This window comes from Acinonyx jubatus, chromosome X, assembly GCF_027475565.1.
Source record: "Acinonyx jubatus isolate Ajub_Pintada_27869175 chromosome X, VMU_Ajub_asm_v1.0, whole genome shotgun sequence".
In the NCBI taxonomy this organism is placed as follows: domain Eukaryota; kingdom Metazoa; phylum Chordata; class Mammalia; order Carnivora; family Felidae; genus Acinonyx; species Acinonyx jubatus.
Genome location: NC_069389.1, coordinates 11,091,986 through 11,118,936, shown reverse-complemented (window position 1 = coordinate 11,118,936; position 26,951 = coordinate 11,091,986). Strand labels below are relative to the sequence as shown.

The 26,951-nt window shown below is 42.4% G+C and overlaps 1 protein-coding gene across 2 annotated transcripts in view; it reads right to left on the bottom strand.

Moving 5' to 3' along the window:
- Nucleotides 1-26,951, bottom strand: part of GLRA2 (glycine receptor alpha 2) — a 171,049-nt gene that overhangs the window by 23,148 nt on the left and 120,950 nt on the right. For both annotated transcript variants that reach the window (XM_015067836.3, XM_015067837.3), the window contains exon 8: nucleotides 12,679-12,828. In XM_015067836.3, coding sequence (XP_014923322.2) covers nucleotides 12,679-12,828 — 150 coding nt within the window. The remainder of the gene's footprint in view (nucleotides 1-12,678; nucleotides 12,829-26,951) is intronic.

Genomic DNA, 26,951 nt, shown 5'->3' with positions numbered 1-26,951 from the left:
TGAGTCTGTCCATCCTAGCCAACAAAACACAGACAAGGCAAAAGGGAGACTAGTTGGGGCACCTGGGTGGCTTGGTTGGCTAAGCATCTGACTCTTGATTTCAGCTCACGTCATGATCTCACAGTTGTGAGACTGAGCCCCCATTTGGGCTCCTCTCTGGGCATGGAGCCTGCTTGGGATTGTCTCTTTCCCTCTGCCCCTCCTCTTCACATATGCGTGCTCCCTCCCTCCTCCTCTCTCTCTCAAAAAACAAAACAAAACAAAAAAAAGGAGACTAGTCGATACAAGTTTTTCTTCTCATTTTAACATTGAATTCCCTTTTAAAATTTTGTGTAGCAAATCTCTCAAAAGGGTCTATCTGCAAAACTGGAGCTGCAGCTAAGTTTGATGATTCTAGAAATATATAAAGTATAATTGATGTTTACAGACCTGAGGTAACTTTTATTGCAAAAAAAAAAAAGTGGTAACTCCTGTATTGGTCACGCTTTCATTTATATATAAAGTGTCCTTTCATTCTTACTCATCTCCTTTTTATGTTATATAGCCATTGCTACCCCCTCTTGGACCTTCACAGGAGCCGTATTTTTGTCTCCCCATTGCCTTGAGGAGGAAGCCCAGCCTTCTTAGCATGGTGCAGAGTCTTTCCTTGCCTAGGACCTGCTCAGCTGTCCAGGCTCTTGTCTTGTTACTATCTCTGAGGGAGCACAGGCATTGGTTTGGTGCTTGTCTTAGCTGGCTTTTTCTAGAAGGCCCTGAGACAAGGATTTGAGTGCATGTAGTTTATTTGGGAGGTGATCTCAAGAGGCACCAGTAGGGAGTGGGAAAGTGAGGCAGGGAAAGAAACCATATCAATTTAAGGGGCATTGGTAATCAGGTTAGAGTGTGGGTGATGGGCTCAATCCCACTGGGAACCAGTATAGAACATACCTCAGAGGGACAAGGAAGGTGGGATATTTATCTCCAGCCCCCAACTATTGTTGGCAGAGAGCTGTTCCTGGAGTAAGGTCTCAGTATTTCCAGCATGCCCTGAAGAAGTTGAGCATGCTTCTGGGGCCAAAGACCTGTCTTCTCCTCGCCATGACAGGGTGAAGCTTATAGTAGGAAGCCATCATTGTATATAGAAAGCAGGAGTGCCATGGGAAAAATGGGTGGAGCATTGACAGTGTTTACCACAGAGCCACCCCCGGTGTGTTCCCATAGCAGTCCTCTGGCCTCTCTCACAATACCTGTCATATGTACACGGAAGGTGTGTCTGCTTATCAGTCTAGCTCTCCCTGGGCTGTGAGCATCCCCAGGGCAGAATCTGCTGGACTCTGTGGATGGCTTGTAGTAGGCATGTGACACGTTTACACCGAATGAGTGAATGAATGAATAAAATGAGATAGTCTGAAGAGATGACGTTGAGAGTGAGGGAAAGAAAATGACAAAGAAAATCCAAGACAGAGAAACAGGACATAGTAGGAAGGAACGTAAAGAAAATGGAGATAACGGTAAATAGTCTGAGATGGAAAAAAGGAATTGGAGATACTAAAAAGATAGGCATTTCATTTGTAAGGCTTCTTCTGCACATCACTTTTTGCATCTTGCAAAGGAGAATTCCATATTGCAAGCCTTAAAATAAGTCTGTCATAATACCTAGCAAAATGGAACAAGCTTGGAAGAAAAACACCTCAAAAACATTTCAGGCCTCTGTGTCCCTGACAAGTACCAGCTCTCTAGCCTGGTGGTGTATGGGAATTGCAAACTACCGTGACATTTATTTATTCTTGCTGGCTTTCACAATTAAGTCCGAACTCCGAATCCACACAGGCCTGTTAAAGCTTCATCTAAACTCCTCAACCTTTAAGACAAAGAATGAACGGGCGTTCTAGCTCCCTGGGGAAGCAGTTACAACCTCTTCAACATCCTGCTTGCTAAGGAAGCAGTTGTTACCTTAATTAATGATCTACAAAATCCTCTTTAAACACCTTGTACAAACACGTGGCACAATATCGGGGCAAATGCTAAAGGACAAAAGAGCACATGTACTGCTTCCCTGTATTCTTGAAAGAAAAAGAAGAAAAGCTAAAAGCTAAGACCCTGGAGTTTCCTTCTCAAGGACTAGGAAAAGGGAGAGACCTGTAGGGATTTCCAGGCTAAAATGTCTTCATGAAATATTTCCTGTCAATCTTTTAATGGCTAGTTTTTCAACAGGGAATCACTGGGGTTAGTGTCTTTGACATGACTATGGACACACTAGTAACAAGGGTGTGAAGTGATCCCAGCATCTTCATTACTGAACACCGTGTTAGAAATGTCCCAAGCTCTGACCGGCTGAGTCCAGCTTGGGGCTGGCTTCCAGGAGCCTCTGTTTTACCTAGGCCAGCAGGGGATCCTCACGCAAACCAGAGTTCGAGCCGGACTGATCTAGAGCAGATCAGCAGGTAGCCCATACTCCAGCGGCAGGCTGCGAACTACTCGGTCCCGTCTGCAAGCGGGCGAGTGTGTTGGTTACTGGTTAGTCTCAATCCCTGTGCCTATCGCTGGTCCAAGTGGTGAAGATTCTTATATGCCTACTCACGGTTTTAGTAACTGAGCCAGTTTACGAGTTTCTCGTAGATTCTTTCTAGAATGGTTGAAATTGTCGGTCTCTTTAACACCTACTGCACTCCCTAACACTCAACATCATTGTGTGTGCCTGTTGGTCCGGTAATCTCAAAAATAAGCTTTCATTGTGACTGTTCACACCACTGAGCATTCTCTAAATAGGTGTGATAAAGAACTTAATTTTTTCCTGCCCACATGCAAGCATCTTCATCGCCCAGAATTTGGATATTCAGGGTGTGAACCTAATATTTCCCAGATAAGGGCTCTGTCTCACTTCCTGTATGAAGCCGTGCATAGCATCATAGGCTGTGTGGATCCATGTGATTTATGTTTTAATGTAGCCAATCAGATGGTGTTTTCTTTCATACTCCATGGGGTATTTGAATAAATCAAAATGTCAATGGTAGGCTGCTGGATAGAATTTGCCTTTTTCTAATGTAAGGGAAAGCATTGGCCATCGCCCAGTGAGCCCTGCCTACATACGAACCTTGGGGGAATGGACTCTGAGGTTAGCAGAACCGAAAGTACTCCCCTGACTGAGTGGGCAGATGTATGTAAACCGTGTCTCCCTTGCAAATAAGAAACAAAAAATTAGGATATACTTCTCGATACGAAACAGTCTTAGCAATGTTCTAAACTAGGGTTTCTTCTACCATGGCACTATCAACATTCGGGGCTAGATAATTTTTCATTTTCTGGTGGTGGGGGGGGGGCTATCTTGTACACTGTAAGGATGTTTAACAGCATCCTGGCCTCTACTGCCCCTTGGGGGGCAAAATTGCTCAGGCTGAGAACCACTACTCAGCCTTTGGAGGGGAAGAGAAAAAGATGACAGACCTTGAGCAAGATTTTCAAAGGTGGATCCTATTCTACTTATATAGGTCAGCGGGCTCATTTGCTTAGATTTGTGTATTTGATTAGGTTTAGTGGTATAAACATCTGCATTTCAATAGTGGCCTTTCAAACTTCCATTTACATTCTTACTGGGTTAGAAGGCTTTTTTTTTTTTTTTTTTTAAGTTTATTTTGAGGTGGGGGGGGGGGGTTGCTCAGAAGAAACTCACTTACCAGGAGATCATTACCTGAGATCATGACCTGAGCCGAAATCAAGAGTTGGGTGCTTAATCAACTTAACCACCCAGGCACCCTGGTTAGAAGGTTCTTAATGGGTTCTCTACTTTTGGAAAAAGTGCCCTTGCACTTAGGAGGGAGTTTAGCTACAACCTGTATCAGTTTGAGATAAAATGGAAGAATTCAGCTTGCTCCTAACTGTTTCCACTTCTCTTGTTAGAAGAAGCACTAACTTATTATTTCAATACTCTGATTATAAAAATAGCTGTACGGAGATCACATCTGCTGTGCAATCGAACTTTCCGTTGTGGAAGAAAGACAAGAGGGATGAAAATGGGGGACGGAAAATGTAGGCAGCCTATTGTGGCTACTTGAAGATGCTGGATTTTGATCTGTAGAACATGTTCCCCAGTAAATTGAACAAAAACTTTATGACCCAGAGTCTGGTACGTCGTGGTGGAGAAAGTGGCTATCAAAATGATCACTAAACATAGAATTTACCACGTGCCAGCGTTTTTATTTTATGAGCTTTACTCGCGGGAACCCCCTTTATTCTCACCACAGTCCTATGAGGTGAACACTATTAACTCTATTTTACAGATGAGAAAACTGAGCCACAGAGAAGTTTTTGTGTTTAAGTAACCCGCCAAGGTCACAGGACTGGTAAACTACAGTGCCTCCATTTGAATGTTGGCAGCTGAGGCCATCTTAGGAGGTGAAATCCGCAACTCCAAAACTTGAATCCATCTCCTAGGATACCCACCTCGGACGAGGCTACTCTGTGACCATGACAAAATCAGACAAAACAAGGCCACTTCCTAACTTGGTCTAAGCACAAACAAAAACAAGGCCCCTATGCTCCCCACAAAATACTAATCGTCCCGCTCTTGGTTGAAGTGAGTGACTGCTGTGTCTTTACCAGTTTTATCCTCACATGAGTTTGCCCTTCTACAGGTAGAAGTTATTGATATCCCCACTGAATTATAGAATTTCCCCTGTTTTCTGACAGTATCCAATCTAAAGCAAATCCCTACTCCCTTAGACTTTCCTCCCAAATCGCCCCATTTACAGAGGACCTCTCACTCCCTGCTTCCCCTGGTGTGTGTGTTCCCTCACTGCAGAGTAAACCCACCTTGTTTAACTACAGCCTTCTTTCTTGTGGCCTTTGGCTGAAGAGTGTTGACACTACTTGTCAATGTTACAAAGCTAAAAGTGGTAGCTAATTTTCCAGATGATTAAATCAGTATCAAAAAGATTAATATCATCTAGAAAATGGGCCAAATTCAATGAAGTGAAATTTATAGCAATAAATCTGAAGTTCTTTGTTTACATTAGAAAAAAAAGTCAAGGGGCGCTTGGGTGGCTCAGTCAGTCGGTTAAGTGTCCGACTTCGGCTCAGGTCATGATCTTGCGGTTGGTGGGTTCGAGCCCCGTATCAGGCTGTGTGCTGACAGCTCAGAGCCTGGCGCCTGCTTGGATTCTGTGTCTCCTCTCTCTGCTCCTCCCCTGCTTGCACTCTGTCTCTCCCTTTCTCAAAAGTAAATACACTTAAAAAATTTTTAAAAAAAAGAAAAAGGCAAGCACTTAAGGGGAGATAACTTGATAGCTATTCATATTAACAATAGGGGAAAAAAAGACTTGGGAAATTAAGAAGCATTAGCATTAGGTCAAGCTGAGCCAATAATAGAATAGACTACTTAAAAGCACTATTGTAATTTAATACTCTATTGAAAACTGCAGCTAAAGAGGGGACATTACTGCTCCTTTGTGTTACGTGCTGGTCCTGCCCTGGGCTCTCTTTCAGATTCTGTGACTCCTACTTCAAGGTGCTCACTAGCAAACCAGAAAAGGGTGATCAGTGTGCTGAGGGGCTTTAAGCCACATTACAGGAAGGACTAGGTCTGTTTAGCTCAGAAGATTTGAGAAGAGCTGCCAACTCACCATCCTTAAGTGTTTGAAGGGATGTCTCAAGGAGGAGAGGAAGGAGATTTTTACCCCTAATGAGGAAGAGTGTCACCGTGGCCATTTGAAGACCCCATGGGTTTTAGATAAGCCACTCCAAGGTGACCATTTGCTCTGGGTCCTTGTCTTCTGGCCTTCACCAGTGGGGGCCTCGTGTCCCATTGGAATGGGAAAATCTCAGGCCTTTGGAACAGTGGGGAGGAAATAGTGCAGGGTTTCTGGACCGACTGAGTGAAGGGACAAGGGCTTCAGCTACGTTGTTTCCCTCCTGGGGGCATTGCATTCAGATTTGAGGCCAAAGCCCGGATAAAAATAGTTTATTGCCCTTGTAGGTTTATTTCCACTCAGTAAGTCAAGGAGATGATTGGTTGAGAGCAAGATTCAGGTATTTCTAGGTAAGGTGTCATAAGTAATATCTCCCAATATCTTTCCAATCTTCTATAAAACATGGGCAACAGTGGGTAGAAAGTGACACCTGTTATGAAAAGGAACAAATTGGGTACTATATGTACTTGGAATAGTGGGATGATATCAGCCCTATAGGATCAGGACATGATCTTTTGAGGAATTAGCAGTGTAGCTAAGAGTTAAAGTATAGATAAGGAGGAGGGAGAGAATCACAACAAAATGAGTACTGAATTTTTACTTTGCCAACTTACTGTCATCTGAGACCTTTTGATCAGGCCCTCACATTTCACCCTGTTGTCTAATCAGGTTGAAGCCCCGTATTTTCTTCCTGGGAGGTTGAAGTCTAAATAGTGTGTTAACATTCCTTTTAAAAGGCAGCTTATCATGATGAGCACTGGGTGTAGTATGGAAGTGTTGAATCACTATATTGTACACCTGAAACTGATATAATTCTATGTTGGCTAACTGGAATTAAAATAAAAACTTTAAAAACAAAGGCCACTTATTAGGTGGCCATGTTCTCAAGCATACCGATGTTCTCAAGCAGCCACCATTTCTGTTTGGTCTCTGAAAATATAATAAAATAAATCAGGGCTCTGTGGGCAACTGGAAATAACTGAAATCAGGCCTGATGCCAAAAGTCAGGTGTGGTGTGGCCAGATATGAAAAAGAAAGAGGGGTGGAAGGGAGAAAGTCAGGTGAGGCTTTAAAGTTCTTGTGGGGAAGTTGTTAGAAACATCACATGTCATGAAAACTTACTGGAGCTCAGGAGGTAACATAACGATAGGATGTTAGCCGGTAGACCTGGGCGTCAGCTTCTAATAGACCCGGGTTGGCCCCAGCATAGGGATTTGCAAGTTGTGTCCCTTGACAATCTGGGCTCGATTGTTTCCAGGAAACTCTGCTTTGATAAAATTGACTGCTTTTCGAGATGGAGAAAAGATAATCTAAGCAAACACACCTAGTCACAAAGTACCTGGCTCCTCCTTGAAAGTGACCCCATTTTAAAACTGGATCATTTAGTAAACACCAGGTATTCTTCCCATGCGAGTAAATGTCATCTCACGGTTCTCTCAATACATATTTTCCTGGAATAAATCTTAATGCTAATGTCACTTTGGAAAGTGATTCACTCTTGTTTTTCTTATATGTTCTAAATAACCTGTATTATGTTGGAGAGGTAGGGTACCCACTGGGAAATTAAAGAGCTGACTTTTTTCATTGGGAATATTGAACATTTAAAAATGGTGTTTTTGTTTTAACTCAGGCCACAACCTATTAGGGTCTGTGAAAATTGACTGGTTCAGGACTACCTGGTCCAGAACTAGGGCAAGGTAAGGCCTCAGGTGCAAAATGTAAGGTGTGCCAGAACCTCACTTCTCCCAATCAATATTTTCATGCAGTATTAAAAAAAAATTCATTGTTAATGCAAAAAATCCAAGGTGAACAATACATCACCATTTTAAATAACAGGATCTGACCCTGTACTGGTGTGCTCACCCCACTCGCCTTACCCTAACCACGTCTGCATTTCAAAAACAGGACAGGGGCGCCTGGGTGGCTCAGCCGGTTAAGCATCCAACTTTCGCTCTGGTCATGATCTCAAGGTCTGTGAGTTTGAGCCCTGCGTCAGGCTCTGTGCTGACAGCTCGGAGCCTGCTTCAGGTTACGTGTCTCCTTCTCTCTCTGCCCCTCCTACTCACGTTCTGTCTCTCTCAAAAATAAGCATTAAAAAAAATTTTTTAAAGCAGAATAGACTATTAGAGTGCATTAGAGTTGTTTGTTTCAAGTATGTGTGTGTCTCAAAGATGCTGGATCATAATGTAAGATATAAAATGTGAATTCGGCAACAGCGGTTGAGGTCAGGGACTCTGGAGCCGGACTGCCTGTGTGTGTAGCTTTGGGCATTTTCCCGAAACTCCCTTTGCTTTAGTTTTCTCATCTGTAAGATGAAGATAAGAATACTGCCTTCATCTTTGACAGCATGACCATGTAATTTATCCAAACAAGGACAATTTGGATAGTGGAAGATAGCACTAACAAACAATTCAGCCTGTAATGTGAAGTAGTACAAAACAAAAATGCATTATCAAACAATAAAGTTATCCTGCAAAAAATGACCAAAGCGTTCAATTGTGAATATTCAGAAGCCCAACAGCAAGACTGCTCCGCGTCTTTTTTATTTTTTGTCCATCAAACAGTGTGTTCCCACCAAGCGGTGGCCTACTAGTGTCACGGATTTTTTGTGCCATGTTATGGACCAAGGCTGGCACCCCAAGTGGCCAGCAGGATGGCAGTGTCCCAGTACTGACAGAGGCCAAAAGAAAGAACCCTTTATATCCAGTCTCTTGTGTCCCAGGCACTTCATTTTGATAACAGCAAGCTCCCTTTGAGCTATCCTGGAAAGAAAGTGATATGACATTGCTTCTGGTAAGGGTCAAAAACAGAAGCCAGGAATAGTGATGGCTATTTTTAAGATTTTACTACATGTTAAAGTGAGAACTTGTCCACTGGACACGTATATCGCCCTCCCCTGCCCCCCCCCCCAAAAGATTACACCATGACAGAAACCGGCTGTATAAAGTGGAAGTCAACCAAACCCATTTCAATTTATTTTAATGCAACTATTAATAAATTGTTTAAAATGAATAATCCATAACAAATGCTAAGTTACTATCAGGAAACCAGGCAAAACCAGGACTTTGCACCGTAAGCTGGGCTTATGAGCACACCAGGCCCCTAGCTGTTGTGGGGATTAAATCAATTACTATATGGAAAAGTGCCTAAAACAGTGCCTGGTATATAGTAAGCCCTCAATCAGTGGTAGCTCTTATTACCACTTTTTTCTTACCATGGTTTAGATTTAAAAGACTTAAAGTGCTGCCTTAGAGAAAAAGATGCCATTTCCTAAGGGATACATAATTGGAAATGTCTCCTCTTTCCCCCTCCCCCGCCCCAAATTTAATTGTCAATGAAAATCAGAGCCTTGACTGCAAAGGTCCAAACATGATCTGTTTTGTCCCCCACCTCCCTCTAAAATCTTAAGTTTGTTTATTAAGCTTCATATTTTGAATGGCCATTTTGAGATGCATAGTCAAAGTCAACATCTCCAGGCAAAACACATAAACTTGGATTTCATAATTTTTTTTAAGACAAAGCAGTGAAAACCAATGCCAACTGGCATCTCTAAGGAGTCTCCCCTTAATGCCCACCACTATCAGCCATTTCAGATGTCCTTCTTGCTCCTTTTTGCAGTGCCCATACTATCTTGCTGTCTTCCTTTCTCTTTTTTAATTTTTGTTTATTTTTCAGAGAGAGAGAGAGAGAGAGAGAGAGAAACTGCCAGAGCAGGGGAGGGGCAGAGAGATAGGGGGAGACACAGGATCTGAAACAGGCTCCAGGCTGTGAGCTGTCAGCCCAGAGCCAGACGCGGGGCTCGAACCCAGGAACCGTGAGATCATGACCTGAGCTGAAGTCAGATGCTCAACCGACTGAGCCACTCAGGTGCCCCTATTTTTGACTTTTTGAGGAAACTCCATACTGTTTTCCACAGTGGCTGCACCAGTTTATACCAATTTACATTCCCACCAACAGTGCACAAGGGTTCCTTTTTTTCAACAGCCTTGAAACACCTATTGTTTCTTACATTGTTGAATACCTATTCTTCTCAAATATTCCAAAAACTAGAAAAGAAAGCAAAACTTCCAAATTCACTCTATGAGGCCAGCATTACCTTGTTACCAAAAGCATATAGACACCACTAAAAAAGAGAACTACAGGCCAATATCCCTGATGAACATGGATGTAAAACTTCTCAACAAAATACTAGCAAACGGAATCCATTAAAAAAAAATCATTCACCACAGTCAAATGGGAATTAATTTGGGGATGCAAGTGTGGTTCAATATTTGCAAGTAAATCAGCATGATACATCAATAAGAGAAAAGATAAGACCCATATGATCATTTCAATAGACGCAGAAAAAGCATTTGACAAAGTACAACTTGCATTTCATGATAAAAAAAAACCTCAACAAAGTAGTTTTAGAGGGAACATGCTACAACATAATAAATGCCATCTCTGAAAACTCCCAGCAAACATCATCCTCAATGAGGAAGAACTGAGAGCTTTCCCCCTAAGTTCAGGAGCAAGACAAGGATGTCCACTCTTACCACTTTTATTTAGCACACTACTGGAAGTCCTAGCCACAACACTCAGACAATAAAAAGAAATAAAAGGCATCCCAATGGGTAAGGAAGAAGTAAAACTTACACTATTTGCAGATGACAGGATACTATATATAGAAACCCCAAAAGACTCCATCAAAAAAATTGTTAGAAGTGTTAAATGAATTCAGTAAAGTCGCAGGATACATAATCCATGTACCGAAATCTGTTGCATTCCTATACACCAATAATGGAGCAGCAGGAAGAGAAATAAAGCCAATGATCCCATTTACAGCTACACCCAAAATAATAAGATACCGAGTAATATACCTCACCAAAGAGGTGGAAGGTCTGTACTCTGAAAACTGTGAAACACTGATGAAAGAAATTAAAGATGACGCAAAGAAATGGGAAGACCTTCTATGCTCATGGATTGGAAGATTTCCCTAATAGCCTCCTAACTGATCTGCAGCTGCTACTCTTGACCCCATGGACTATCCACTTGATAGGCGGACATTTGCTATGTTGAAACTAATTCCCGCATTGCAGTCAGTTCGAATAAAATCCATTCCTTTATGACTGGCCTGCAAAGTCCTATATGAATCTGAAATCACCGAGTCCTCCAACTACGTTTTCTACTACTTCATCGTTCTTATTTTCTCCTACCTGCTCTTGTACTGCCCAGGTTTCTGCAGACTTCTAGTAATACGACTCACTTGGGCCTCTTGTGAAAAGTACTCATTTGTAGTGACCTCCCCTTGCAGACTGTGATTCATAGGTTTGGGAATCTGTGCAAGAACTTGTACTTTTAACAAGTGTTCCACGTGATTCTGATGATGAGGGAAGCTACAGATACAGCCTAAGAATCTTCCACATGGCGTCCCAAGGCGGTCCTACCAATTATTCAGAATTGGGAAGCATGATGAAACCCATTTTCCATCTCTGCTCTAGGAGACTATGCGGTCAGCGGCCATCTACTATGCTAAGCCAGGGAATTCTGGGAATACAGTTTATGGGCTGAATCCTCACATTCCAGTAATTTCCTGGGTGGCACAAGCGCCACTTTGTGCTAGACTCCTGTAGGTGAAGTTGAAGAAATGGTTATTATCCACGTGGAGGTGAAGAGGAGAAAATTGAGAAAGGCTTGGTGTTCAACAACGTAGAGCAAGAGCATATGTGTGTGTGTTTCCCTGGGCTGTGGTAGGACAAACTATTCCTAAGAGGTAAAGAAGAGAAACGGGGCAACCAGCCAGATACCAGTCCAGAGTATGTGGAGGAAAGGTTTTGGTAGATGAGGTCAGGATTCTCTGAGCTCGTACACATACAAACTCCTCAACGTGACCAACATCTAAGTTACAACAAATGTTTAGCTTTGAATCTGGGTATTTGGAAGCCTTAAGATTGACACTGAAACATTTTTGGTTTAATAGCAGGTTTAATTTCTCAAATTTGAGGGGAACAGGTTTTGAAAACTCTCTCTCATTTCCTGTATGTAAAATTTTAACTCTATTTAAAATTCAGTTCTCTAGCGAAGATTATATGGGCACTAGCATTCTCCATAGCAAGGGGCATGTTTCTCTCCCAGAATGTGACACACAAAATAAGCACGAGCCTTCTGGTGTCCTGTATGAAATTAGATTATAAACCAGAGTGACGCTTCTCCAATGTTTCCACACACTGAAATGACCTGGGGGGAGTTTCAGAAATCCTGACTCCTGTCCCCATCCCAAGACTGGGATTTAATTGGTATGGGGTGTGACCACGGTTTGGGATTTTTGAAAGACCCCCTCCCCTCCAGGCTATTCTCATGTCCCTCTACTACACCTCTACTGTACCAGCAACTTTGGGAACCACTAGAGCTAATGATTTTGAGCCATATATTTGAAACCGCAAACCTCTGGATAAAGTGTAAAATTTGGGTTCATGCGTTAAAGTTTAAGTCGAGACAACGAGGTCAGTTTGATTGGATTTATCAAGATGTGCCCAACGTGGGTCGGGGCCTTATTTACATGAAACCAGAGCAATTGAAGAAAAAGTCAAGGCAGCTATGTCCCCAAAGTCACATATACACAAATTATTAATATTTAAAACAACAGGATTTTAAAGCAATTTTGTCAAATTGAGCATCTCCAATTAGAGTTGCCAGATCAAACACAGGGCCCCCAGTGAAATCTTAAATGCAGATAAACAGTTTATTAATACAAGTATCTCTGATGTAGTATTTGGGGCATATATATACCAAATGCTATTTGTTTATCTAAAATTCAGGTTTAACTGCATGTCCTGTGTTTTTATTTGCTAAATGTGACAACCCTGCCCTCATTTTAAAGGACTCACCGGAGCAATAATTCAGTAGAGTAGGGCAAATCAGGACAAAAATTAACCTTAGCTTCTTGCTCATTATGTATTCTATTTTCTGAATGACACTGCCAGGCTAACTACCTCAAGCTCTACCTGACTTTGTCTGTGCCAAGGGTGAACTGTACCTTATTCTGCCTCTTCTGTCTTCTCCGGAGCCGCAGGAACTCCTTGTGTTGCCTGGAGACAAAGTTCACTGCTGCATATTCCAATAAGGCAGCAAACACAAACAGAAGGCACACCGCCATCCAGATGTCAATCGCTTTGACATAGGAGACCTGAAAGAGAGAGAGGAGGGGGGCCACCGTGAAAACTTGTGGGGAAATCAAGTTCCTAATGTTGTGAGAGGCAGAATACCTCATTTTTCTTCATCAAGGATTTTCTGTCCTTTCCTTAACAGAGTGCTTAAGGGGCGCCTGAGTGGCTCAAGTCCGACTTCAGCTCAGGTCATGATCTCACGGTTCGTGGGTTCAAGCCCCACGTCAGACTGTGCTGACAGCTCAGAGCCTGGAGCCTGCTTTGGATTCTATGTTTCCCTCTCTCTCTGCCCTTCCCCTACTTGCTTACTGTCTCTCTGTCTCTGTCTGTCTCTCTCTCTCTCTCAAAAATAAACATTAAAAAAAATTGTTTTAAAGAGAGTGCTTAAGCATTTTCCGTTCCACTTTGCAGATTCTGGGCCAAGCAGTGAAAGTGACATGCCCCTGGCCCCAGGCCCTTGTTCCTTCGCTCTCAGTATAGCCCATCTGCTTCGGTCACCTCATCCCTGAGACCAGCTCTGAAGAGCACCACAAGAATTTGCTTAATGAAAAAAAAAGAAAAACTTTTGAAATTGCTTATTTCCTTCTATTTTTTTCTTAATATTTAAAAACTAGTATAATTAAGGTAATTCCAAAACCTTGATGAGAAATAGGCTATGTATGGCTTTGGGCCCTTCAAAAACCAGTTTGTAATTTCCATCCCTCGATTGATCCTGACATGAAAGCACATTTCTAAATAGTTTAAAACTGTCCCAATTCAAGAATATTCGACCCAAATAAAACATCAGGGCTCTAGTCTTAGGACAGTATCTGGTTAAAAAGGAAACTTTAAAACACTTCATTGGTTGGTCGGGTGTTTAGTATATCTTAAAATTTGAGAAAGCAGATTCTGAAAGCAAATAGTTTTTACTTGGAATGGAAAGTGCCCTTTATCTCACTTCCAATTATTTTTTAAAAATAACTAGATGGTGTAACCTATTAGACCCCAGACTACAAAGTCTTATCAAACTGCTAGCTGAATGTGTACCATTGAATGTGTAGCTCTAGTTTTTAAATAGGGTTTCCAATTTTTTTAATACGGACACTGAGGATTTACCAGCCTGTATTGTAAGCGTTTTACCTGTATTAATTTTGTAGCCACTACAACAACTATATTACCCCCATTTCCTTTTTCTTTATGTTTACTTTTGAGAGAGTCACAGTGTGAGCTGGGGAAAGAGAGAGAGAGGGAGACACAGAATCCAAAGCAGGCTCCATCCAGGCTCTGAGCTGTCAGCACAGAGCCCGACGCGGGGCTTGAACTCACAAGCAGTGAGTGAGATCATGACTTGAGCCGAAGTCGGACCTTAACCAACTGAGCCACCCAGGCACCCCTTACCCCCATTTTCTGATGAGGAAACTGGAATACAGAGAGGTTAAATTATTACCCAGGGTCGCAAAGCGAATTAAAGGGAAGAACTAAGATTGGAATTGGAGGTACGCCTGGGTGGTTCAGTCAGTTAAGTGTCTGACTCTTGGTTTCCGCTCTGGTCATGATCTCATGGTTTCATGAGTTTGAGCCCTGCATCAGGCTCTGCACTGGCAGTATGGAGCCTGTGTGGGATTCTCTCTCTCTCCCTCTCTCTGCCCCTCCCCCACTCCTGCAGTCTCTGTTTCTCTCAAAAGAAATAAACTTTAAAAAAAGAAAAAAGATTGGAATTGAATCCCAGTATGACTAGTGGATTTCCTTTCCACACACACACACACACACACAAACACACTACTAGGATTATGCCAGTGCAGTTTGTATCTTACATTTCTCTTTGTCCTTTTTAGTGAGCATTTCTTACATCATTTAACTTTCTTCTTTTTTTTTTTTACTTTTATTTTTTATTTTTAAAAATTTACATCCAAATTAGTTAGCATATAGTGAAACAATGATTTCAGGAGTAGATTCCTTAATGCCCCTTACCCATTTAGCCCATCCCCCCTCCCACACCCTCTCCAGTAACCCTCAGTTTGTTCTCCATATTTATGAGTCTCTTCTGTTTGTCCTCCTCCCTGTTTTTAATTATTTTTGTTTCCCTTACCTTATGTTCATCTGTTTTGTCTCTTAAAGTCCTCATATGAGTGAAGTCCTAGGATTTTTGTCTTTCTCTGACTAATTTCACTTAGCATAATACCCTCCAGTTCCATCCATGTAGTTGCAAATGGCAAGATCTCATTCTTTTTGATTGCCGAAGAATACTCCATTCTGTGTATGTGTGTGTGTGTGTATATATATATATATATATATATATATATATATATATATACACCACATCTCTTTATCCATTCATCCATCAATGGACATTTGGGCTCTTTCCATACTTTGGCTATTGTTGATAGTTCATTTAACTTTCTTCTAAAGTGTGCTTGCATAATAGTTCATACCATGATTAATCATTCTGTATTATAGGACATATAGGTGATTTATAGTTCTATTTTTTTGCTATGGTAAATTTTGAGGCTATGAACATTCTTCTCCCAAAATATTTGGCTGTATCTCTGATTCTTTATCAGATCAATTTTTAAAGTGGGATTATGGAAGTAAATGATATGAAAATAGACTTCTAACTTAAAGTTAGTAGCAACACAGCCGATGTAAAAACAGAGGCTTTATAACTTTGTCAAATTGTTTAACCTCTTTCTGCCTCCTGTCCTCGTCGGTATAATAGGGACAATAATAGTTATCTCAGAGTTATGTGGATAAAATCACTTAATATATGCAAAGTGCTTAGAATAGTATCTGGCACAGAAGAAGTGCTATATAAATGTTTACAATTATTTGTCTACATAAAGGTGTGACTTTGTTAACGGAGCAATTTTGGAAGAGACAGAAAAATCAAGGAAAATAAAAATCACCCATAATTCTAATATATTCCAATTATTATTATACTTTTTTTGAAAGGGCGTACATGTGCATGCTAGTGGGGGAGGGGCAGAGGGAGCAGGAGAAAGAGAATCCCAAGCAGGCTACACCCCAGTCTGACACTGGGCTCAGTCTCACACTGTGAGATCATGACCTGAGCCAAAATCAAGAGTCTGACGCTTAACCGACTGAGCCACCCAGGCGCCCCTCCAATGATTATTTTAAGGTTACCGCCTGCTTTACACTATTTGTCTCCGTCAACCTGAACTACTGGTCAATCCCACATACAGTGTGACAAAATGGTCCAGCGCTTTGTCATCTCTAGTGATTTGAATCTATAACCCTTCTCACCTAGGATGCCTATTCCCATTCTTTCTGATTTACAGACTCCTCAGAATCCTTCAGGACTTGACTCAGATGCCGGCTTACCTGGGAAGCCTCCCCAACCTTCCTACTTTCTCCCATCTGGGTTAGGAGCCACTTTTCTTTGCTCTCTCATCATCCTCTGTTGAGCCTGTCTGTTCCTTCTCACTCCATGAACTTCCGACCCCACCACTGGACCATAAACTTTTTTTTGGACAGGCTCTGTGTATTATTAATCTTTGTATCACCAGCACAGGACCTGGCAAATAATGAGTAAGCATTACATACGTGGGATGGATGGAGAAATCAATGATTGAATGACAAAAGGAATGAAGAAATTATCTGGCCATCTTTCCATCTTTGTATTAAATTTCAGCAGTTTTGTGCTGTATAACATTACCCATAGTTGCATGTATTGGGTATTTCTAGGAGTGGACCGGTAGTGCATTTTAATTCTCTCAGCACACTTAGCATGCCTGGAATGTTTCTTCCCTTAATAAGCAATCATTTGTCTTGTATTTTCTCTTCTGGAGCAATCCTGTTCCCTTGTAATAATAGAACATTACTAATCACAGCATTCCCCAGTTATATATTATTCAGAAGGCCCGTAAATGTTTTAAGACCCAATAATGAGAGAAATTTGTCAGTGCCTGAGATATGTCCGTACCAAGAGCTAAGTCCAATAGAGCTGACCATCATTCCTCCCCTTCCTGGTGTTTATAGCATTTAGTAATTTGTAAACCTTTTTCCCGTCTCGTTCCGGCCACCAGCAGGCCAAGCACGTATTTGGCTTCTTTTATAGCTGCTCATAAATGAGTCCGTTCAGTCTCTTAATCATTTTGGTTAGCCTCTGAGTCTCCTCCAAATCATGAACATCTTTCCAACATTGAAGTGCCGGCATTAAATAAATGCATTATTCACACGGATTTAGAAGGTGTTGTGAGACATCTATTACATATGATGTGATGTCCCTCGGTGCTGACCTCTGAGGATTGAAATGCCTTTTTGTTGCTTTTACCCAGCTCTGATGTCAGATTCTCTCTCTTTGGCTGCTCATCCCTAGATGTTGTTAGCTCACATCTTCCCCTGTCACATTCTTTTTATGATTCTTGGGCTTACATGATTGCTTCCTGAGCTACTTTAGTACAATCTTGCAAAAAATAGTTTTCAAAGGTAATTAAGTTCTCAAAATGCTATTATGACTCACTGAGTTGGTATCTTTCCAAGCATATTTAATTCAGAAAAATAAATATTGAGGGCCTACTACGTGGAAGGCTCTGTTATAGGTGCTGGTGGGAGGTGGGGAAGAAGATCCAAGGATAATTAAGGTGTATATTGATACTTCCCAAATTACACTTTAGAGGACCCTGTTCACACTGCACCAGGAAGCATCATTCCCATATGTCAGGGAACAGCAAATTATGGCCTATGGATCAAATCTGGCCCACTACATGCCAAGTTCTTATGAATTCCATTTCCTTTTCTTGGGACACCAGTAAGATAAGATTTGCCAGTCCAGTAGGATCCCCAGTGGAAAGTGGGCAGGAGTGATATATGCCACTTTGGGGCCTCTAGGAGACCCAGGGCCACCCATTCTACAGTGGAGCATAGTTTGAGAAATAAACTTTCATTGTATTGCGCCACAGAGATTTAAGGGTTTTGTTTTTCCAACACTCCCAAATCCATCTTTCAGTCCTGACCTCTCACCTCTCGTTCCTGTGCTAATTCTAAAATGCCTGCAGTTAGTGTTTGCAAAATCAAACTCATTAAATGCCCCTCCTTCCCTTTCATCTCATTCGAATCTTTCTTCCCACTAGCTTACAGAGTTTCACAATTGGTTCTTTCCTTGCCTTAGTCTCTAGTATTCAATCTGTTGTAAAAGGTCACCATTTCTTTCTGCAAAGCACCCTTGGGTTTACCCTTTTCTCTCTGTTTTAAAGATGTCACTACAACCCTGGCCATCAACACTTAAACCTGGTTATTATAACTTGCTGACAGAGCCCCCCTCCCTGTATTCAGTTCTTCCCCATGGCACTTTATCCTTTTGCTTCTGCAAGATTAAATTTAAAACGCCAATTTCATTTTGCAACACATCTGCTTAAGAACTGCCGAGGCTGCCTATTATAGGCTCTAGTATCCAAGATCTCGCACAGCATGTGTCCACCCTAGTTAATCAATCTTATTCCACTCTTTCCTAACGTGAACCTTGTACTTTGTTTAAGCAATTCTGCTTACACCTGAGGGAGCCAAGTCCATTCCTACTGAGAATCCCAGTGGTTCATAAATGGGTGTGATTTTGCACCCCAGGGGGTATATGGCAATGTCTGGAGATATTTTGGGTTGTCACAACCAGGGGGAGGTGCTACTGGTGTCTCGAAGGTTGAGGTCAGAAATGCTGCTAGATGTCCTAGAATGTACAGGGTAACCCCCACAATGAAGAATTATCCAACACAAAATGTAAATAACTCTGAGGTTGATAAACTCTGTGATGGAGAAAGCAAAAACTCCCAAAACCCAGGTATTTATATCTAGTCCAGTGGTTCTCAACTGGGGGTGATGTTGTTCTGAGAAGACATTTGGCAACGTCCAAAGATGTTTTTGGTTCTCCTCACTGGAGAGTGCGGTTTTGCCACTGGCTTCTAGTGGACAGAGGCCCAGAAAACTGCTGTAAATGCCCAGCAATGCATAGGACCATATCCATGGGGCACCTGGGTGGCTCAGTCGGTTAAGCATCTGACTCTTGATTTCTGCTCAGGTCATGATCTCGCCGCGTGAGTTCGAGCCCCGTATCGGGCTTTGCACTGACAGTTGAGAGCCTCCTTAGGATTCTCTGTCTCTCTCTGTCTCTCTCTCTCTTTCTGCCCCTCCCCCCTGCTCACACACCATCCCTCTAAAAAGTAAATAAATAAACTTAAACCAAAGGCCATCCCCATAACCAAGAATTATGCAGCCCCCAATGTTAATAGTGTTAAGGTTGAGAACACCTAGTCTATATATTTCTCCCAGCATAGAAATTCTTCTGCTATTCCCCTACTTGTTTATTTCCAGATAATTCCTCAAGGAGTAGCTCAAATTCCATCTCCAGGGTGATTCTTTTTCTGCCTATTGTAGTCAACAGTGGTCTTTCCCATCTTTAGAATTTTTGTTATACACTTAAGGTTAATAAGATCATACGGTTTAGTCTTTGCTTCATGTATGCATGTTTTATCTACCCAACTAAAGTATATGATACTGGAGGATAAAGACCCAGTAATGTCTTTTGTATCTACGCCACCCAGGACAAGCCTTTGAGCATATAGTAAGTGCCCCATACTTTCTGTTGATGGATGAGTTATCCAAGCTGTATATAAATTCAAATTCCTTTCACAATCCATGCTTTATATGAAGGATCAGCTACCAGAATAAAACAAGGACAACACAAACTGAAAAAAAATTAGCTTTGGTCTTTATAGGTGATGATATCCAAATTACTCTTTATTTGCACTAAGGGAAAGAAGAATATGTATTATTCTCATGACTTCACAATTTATGTAGTTGGCAAATCTATCTGGTGAAAAGATAGAGCCAGTCAAGTAGGTTAGGTTTTCATGGCACTAAGTAAACGTTTATCTGACATTTGAACACATCAGTTAGATGGTGGAGTTTACCTCATGGCTCACTTGTTTTGGCATCGTATTGACCTTTCTTTGATGTATTTTGCCTCAATGTTCTTTTCAACACTGTCTTGGAATTTTTTGAGTTAATTTTTTTATTATATCCTCAGATCAGTTTCAAAATGCAAAATCAAGCCATGAACTCATTTACTTTAGTCCCATAATTTGTTTTGTTCATTTTCAAAAACATCACCATATTCCCTGTCATGAGGCTGGTTGTTTAGGAGTTGGGCCATTTTCTACCCAGGGTTTAGCCTCAGCACAGAGGAGTGAATCATCATTGTATGAGGATTGCCGTACTGTCCTTACAGCTTGGATGCCCTCTCCATCCTCTGTGGGCAAGTCACGCTCATCTGACAATTTGTCAACAAAAACATATCCACATTCTCAGCTTCTGGGCTGACCTCAGAAAGCTGTGACATTTCTCCGGCAGACAACCAAGGAGGGCTAGTTATGAACACATATGGAGGAAAGAAGCTCTCTACAGGAGAGAAAAGATGACTACGATCAGCCAAGTAGTATTTCTTTAAAAGAAAAGAGACAAAATGGACTCCTAGAGCAATCTGAAAATACTAAGATATTTTTCTTTCTTTAAGTGGAATGGTCTCCCACAGCCACCTGCTTGAGCCAATGTTTATTCGCAAACTATACATACAAACTGTTGCTAAACCAGAAAAGAAGCTTTTCTGCTCTGTACAGTACAGTTTCTTCTTATCTAATTTAGAAAGCAGATTTTTAATTAACCCTGGTTAATGCAGCTGTTGAAATGGAGGCTACCTGTTGGTCACAGTAGCCTGACTTGTGCTTTCATTACAAGGAAGAGAAGCCTTTGGTAACGCCAATGAACTTGTCTTTTAGTCAGTGCCGTGAAGTATACCACCACCCTCTCCATCCCCATTTTATGGGGGAGAAAATAATTTTATTAAATGCACGTCCACATCTGATACAGCTAGTAATCAACAATAGTGGAAATGAGAATTTTGGCTTTGATATTCTGTCTTGACTCTTACCTATATTCAGTCATATAAAAATATCATCAGAAAAAAATATAGGCATTCAAATTAATCCTAGTACCAAAGATTCATGGTGTTATACAATTTTATCTTTATAACTTTGCTGCCAAGTTGCCATTTTTATGGCCCGATTAAAGAGCTCACCTCTGCCGTTGAATGCCAGGAAAATCAGATTTCCTTGGCAGAGAGGGATGGTGGCAGCATTGAGCACCTGGCCCATCCCAGCGTCACCACCCCACCCCATTTTCTCTCCATGTCTCATGCTCTTGTTGGGTTCTGGGTAAAATATGGAGTAAACTCTTGTGAATGTGCTGTTTGTAGAAACAGCCATTGGGTGGCAGTGCCTCCAAGCCTGGTATCCGCAGGAGGCAACTAGTTACAAATGGTACTCCTTAAATCACAAAACTTTCCTAAGGACAGGACCTGAACAACCTTCAGGGACCAGTTAGCGCATTGGGTGGCACACAGGCCTAGAGAGCTGATATCATTTCCAAAGGTGAGTCAGTTTCTCTCCCTTATGGTGCTCAGAGAAACAGTTCAAAGTAGCTGGCCAAAGCAGGCCAACTTCCTGCATAAGTTGTTGTGGATGGAGAGGCTGAGAGAAGGGTAGACATGGAAGCCCCAGAATATACAAGGAGTATTAGATGATATCCACTGTTAGAGGCACCAAAGGGACACCCTGCAGGAAGGCACCCCCGAGTCTCTCAGCCTTCTGCAAATGTAGGCATCTGGGGAGGATGCCAAGGTGAGGAGGGAGTGGCATCTGGAGGAAGGGGAGGAAGCCAGGTGAGGGGGTGTCATCTTCCCTGTGCTTGTGTTTGCACTTGCCTCCTTACATTCTCAGCTCAAGGGCAGAAATACTCATTTCTCCCAGAGTCAGTTTTCTGCAGCTGCACCCTCAGTGATGAAACAAGTGCAGTATATTCTCAAAGAAGGGCAGAAATGAGAAGGGAGTGGGAGTCAGGAGCAAATTGCCCAATAGTGTAAAAAACAACCCCAATGAAGAAAAGAGCCAATTGGATTATCTCAGTATAAGAAAGACAACCACCAGCTTTTGGGGGGATAATGAGATGATCCTCCACTTAACAGATATTTGTGTGGTCACTGTGGGGGTGGGGTAGGGAGAGAGAGAGAGATTGGGGGAGAATATGAAGATGGAAAAGCAAGAAAGAAAAGAAACAGCCAGGCCAATTCAGGATTTGAATTCTTGCTGAACAGCCAATGAACTTGGGGGAATTACTTAACCTTTTAAAATCTCAGTTTCCTTGGGGCACCTGGGTGGCTCAGTTGGTTGAGTGTCTGACTTTGGCTCAGGTCATGATCTCACGGGTCATGGACTCAGGCCCCGCATCGGGCCCTGTGCTGACAGCTCAGAGCCTGGAGCCTGCTTCGGATTCTGTGTCTCCTTCTCTTTTTGCTGCTCCCCCACTCGTTTGCACGCTCTCTCCCTCGTTCTCTCACTCAAAGATATTTAAAATTTTTTTAAAATAAAAAACGAAAGACCTCAGTTTCCTCCTATTGAAGTAAGGGCTCAAGGATTCCAGTGTCATGGGATCACTGAAGGATTGAATGAGACACTTTATGTAAATCTTAACGCTCATTTGGCAGATTGCAGACCCTCAGTCACATTGGTTTGCCAGGGATGAGCTCCTGAAGACATCATGTAATTCAAAACTTGCATAATTCAAGGCAATTTTCCCTGGAGGAATGAATGTAAAGGAGAATTTGTTGTATTTCATGTTCCGTGCGTGCATGAAGACTTTATTAGTATTTTTACATGGCCCTATTTCAAATTCACATCAGCTAAGTTCACATGAAACGGAACGTCATTGCAGTGAGCACAACGGATGTGTCGTGACGGAGGTCAAGAGAGCTGATAGATGCTGTTACAAACAACAAACCCCTGCCACCATCAACAAAGAGCTTTTGCAACACCAGGACTCCAGGAGTTCCCTCAACTCTAAGTATAAGAAAACTTGAGTTTACTCATCAACTGCCGAGATCACGCAGCAGAAGTGTGGTTGGATTGCGCCTCACCTCCACCTGGCTTTACTCCATGCTCACTGACCCCTGTGGGAGCCTCCCTCTCTGGGGAGTGAATCAGGAGAATTACTCCCGGATGATGATTTCACCGGATGACAACATCTGATGTGGAAGAGAGCTGAAAAAGTGCCCACAGTGGGCCGGGCGAGTAAGAAATGGCAGCACAGTCACGCCCGCAGCCGCAGAGATACTATGAAAATAAATGTTTAAAGATGAAAGCTAACCACCCTGGTTGTGATTTGCTTTCTCAGTCAGCAGTTAGTGCTGTTTCCACTTCTTTATTTCCCTTACCCACCCCACCCAGCTTCAAATTTCATACTTGTGAGCAAGGAAGGAGAAGGAGGAGCAATTAAATAAAACAGTCCTTGGGGCACCTGTGTGGCTCAGTCGGGTAACTGTCTGACTCTTGGTTTCTGCTCATGATCTCGCGGTTCATGAGGTCGAGCCCCACATCAGGCTCTGTGCCAACAGATTCTCTCTCTCTCTCTCCCTCTCCCTCCACCACAAAATAAAAATTTAAAACAAAGAAAACCCTGTCCATTCTTGTCCTTTGGACTAAGGCTGAGTGAAAGGCCTTGAAATGATGGCTGTGACTTATAGTGATGATAAAGATTTTCTCCTGCTTTCTATCTTGTTTCCCAGGGAGGAGGCTTGATGGGGGGAGGAGTATGGAAAAGCTGAGGCATCCCTACCTCCTAGACTGGGCTTGGTGGCTTATGATTTCCAAGTTGGCAGTGCTCCCTAGAGTAGGATGAGGAGGTCAGATTAGAAAGGCAGCATTGGCCAAAATTCTCAGGCTGACCATTTCTGAAACTCAGAACCTTGGAGTGAGTGGGTAGGCCGGTGCTGAATGTGTGCAGGCTTTTTCACCCTCCCACCCCAATCATGATGGTATACCCCTGACTGAGGCCAACTTCTGAGATGATCTGTAAGTAAGATAGCTGGGGAATGGGTGATTCTGGGCTACAAAATGGTGGCGGTCTGAGGGGCCCGGTTCAACCTGCTATTATAGAGAAGCCTAGAATCTTTTGATGACTTCAGGGTACAAAGAGACTTCTCCCTGTGCTGGGCTTGCCCACTTAAATCCTTTGAGCACTGGGATGCTACATCCTGGGAATAAGAACAAGCGTCCTTTTGCTGGAGGGACAAAAAACTGTTTCACAGGTGAGGACATAGTGTGAGATGGTAACTGAATGGCAGAGTCGGTGCTAGGTGAGAAGTTCACCACCCAACTCCTGACTTCTGGCCTGGTTTAGCGTTGGCTTTGTACTTGAATGTGAGCTCACAGTGGAGGCAGCAGGCCAGTGAGGATGTCTCCATGATAGAACCTTGAGAGAAACCTTCCCTTCTTGGCTTGAGACTCTGGGCACATGAGTGCCTGGTGCGTGCTCATCTAAAGCTCCTGAAGCCAATCAGCTACCTAGTGTTTCATGCCATTCGATGTAAAACTGAAATGGAAAAATTCCAGGCCCCCGTCAACTTCCAGCTTACATGTGGGGAGGAGAAAACAAGAAAAGGAGCTCCAGGTCAACGAGAGGTTGAGAATTAACTATACAAAAGCTACTGGCTGGGCTAGTGATCTCACTTTTTGTTACTGTAAATTACCAAAGAGCTGGCCTCCACTGTATCTATTTCCTGTAGCTTCGCAGCATTTCGATGCAAGTCAGCTCCATGCCTTTCTCCTCACCACAAAAGCCAGAAGCACAAATCACCGCTAATAATTAGATACTTATTTGCAATAGATACTAGCCTGCAGGAGTCTGTTGGTAATTAAAAAGAAATCCTACAGCCTCTTGAATAAAATGACAAAAATAGATATGCAAGCTCTTTGAAGAAATAAAAATCCCTGCCATCAGGGAGCATTATTATTATATTTCAATATGGAAATGTACAGACTAGTAAAAACAATAAATTGTAAATGTGAAAAGACTTTGGTAGAACTCATTGAGCACACCAGTTTGTAATACATCAGTTGTATATATCTGCTTCAGAGAGTTATGATCAATCTCAGTCCCTTGGTGGAAATCAACCCTGTAGGATTATATATATAAAAAAAAAGAGGAGGCAGCGGGGCTGTGATGGAGAGAGCAGTGAGAAGCTGCCGGGTATGTGCATTTTGGCTTTGCCACTGTCTGGCTTTGACCATGTCATTTCACCTTCCTGGGCCTCAGATTCCTTCTTGGAAATAGAAAAGGCTTAGAGGATCATCTTTACGGTTTCTGCTATTCTACAATTCTGTGGCCCACGGGAAAGAGAAAGTGAGGAGAGAGAAAACCAAGTCAATAGGAGGATGGGTTTCCAGTCTCAAGGTAGCGACCCTCTGCTCTGCTGTCTTACCACCTTCAGTGTCATCCAATCATGCATATTCGTTGAGCTCTTTTGTGCCGTGCAGAACTTGCCTAAAATGGTCAATCCCTTGCTTAGAAACAGATTGCGGTGATGGACAATATTTACACGTCTAAGACGTGTGGAGCAGATGCACTGAATTCACCTCCAAATTCAGTGGGAACGTCTCCTGTAAATGGTCAGCAACTTACCTCAAGCCCCTGAACCTCTCTGCTTTTCTGCCTGAGAGATTTTTCTGGCACTTAAATAACTTCTACTTGCATACAAAGAAGCCTAGAACACTCCTCAGGGGTAGCCCTCAACCGCGGAGGAATGGGTGTTGAGTTGGTAAATGAAGACCCCAGATTTCCCATTATTGGTGGGACAAGTCCAGTGAAAACTCTGTGTGGTTTTTCAGAGGACCCCCACCAGGGCTGAACCCCAGTTGCTCTCCATGGGTAACCAACTCAGTAATATGCTTTATTGTCTTTTCTCCTTTCCTTGTTTATGCTCCCTACTCCTCACTTGTCCTTCCTGAGACCACCTCCCAAATGAACTCTCTGCATCCAAATACTTGTTACAAGGTCCACAGTTTACTGAAACAAATGGCCCCAACCTAAAATTAGATCAGGGAAACCTGACACAAATACGATGCCTGCCATATCAGGCACCATTTAGAACCAGGATGGCAAATGAACCACACCTCCTCCTGAAAATTCCTTTCTTATTGACAAAAGCTCAATATCTAGCCGGTTTTCTCATCATCAATAAGAGTGGGGTGTCAGCGTGGTTCAAAAACCAATCTGGAGAAGTATCAAATCAATTTTGGATCTATATTACCCATATCATTTAACACCTATCACTTCCCTTTTCGTTCTACACAGCTAGTTTTGAACTGATCAAATCAGAATTGTGTAGCTATAACAGAAACTAATATTTTCTACCTAATAACATGCAAGAGTTATTTGGCATATACCAACGCTCTTGGGGTTAGGGAAATCATGAGAGCACCTTACTTGCAGAAACAGTCTGTTCCATGCTAGGTATGATGTTTGTTAGGAAGACTGAGTCACAGCTATATTTTGAGCCTATAAGGATGTGCATATTATAAAGGTACAGATTACTCCTGTTGACAGGACATCAATTTTAAAATGTTAACATTACGGTAAAAAAAAAAACAGTGGAGACTTAGTTTTAATAGTGTGTAGGCATCCTTCTAAAATGATTCTTGCCTCCTGGTATTATAACGCTTCCTCTTGACTATGAGCTGGACCTAGAAACTTGCTTCTAACAAATATGGCAAAAGTGATGGGATGTCACTTTCACAATTAGGTTATAAAAGACTTCCATCTTGCTTGAACTTTCTTTCTTGCTGGCATGCTCTCTCTGGCTCTTTTCATGTGCTTGCCTTGGTGGAGAGGGCTCCCTGGCAAGGAACTGAAGGTGGCAGTCAGCCAACAGTCAGTGAGGAACTGAGGCCTCTGTCCAACAGCCCGGGAGGAACTGACTCCTGCCACCAACCACGTGAGTTGTCTTGGAATTGGATCCTTCTCTAGTTGGGCCTTCATGTGAGACTGCAGTCCTAGTTGACACCTTGATTTTAGCCTCCTTAGAGACCCTGAAACAGATGTCCCAGCTAAGTTTTGCCTGGATTCCTGATCCATAGAAAGTAAAGATTAAAATGTTGTTGTTTAAGCCGCTAAGTGTGGAGGTAGGGGGAGTAATCTGTTACGTAGTGGTAGTTACCTAATACATGGTGTCTTTAGGAAAGAGCAGGAAGGAAAAGAGAGAAGGAAAGGGAGAGAGATAAGTTGTTTACTTTGGGCCTCACAAAGGCAGAATTTGGTAAGATTTTAT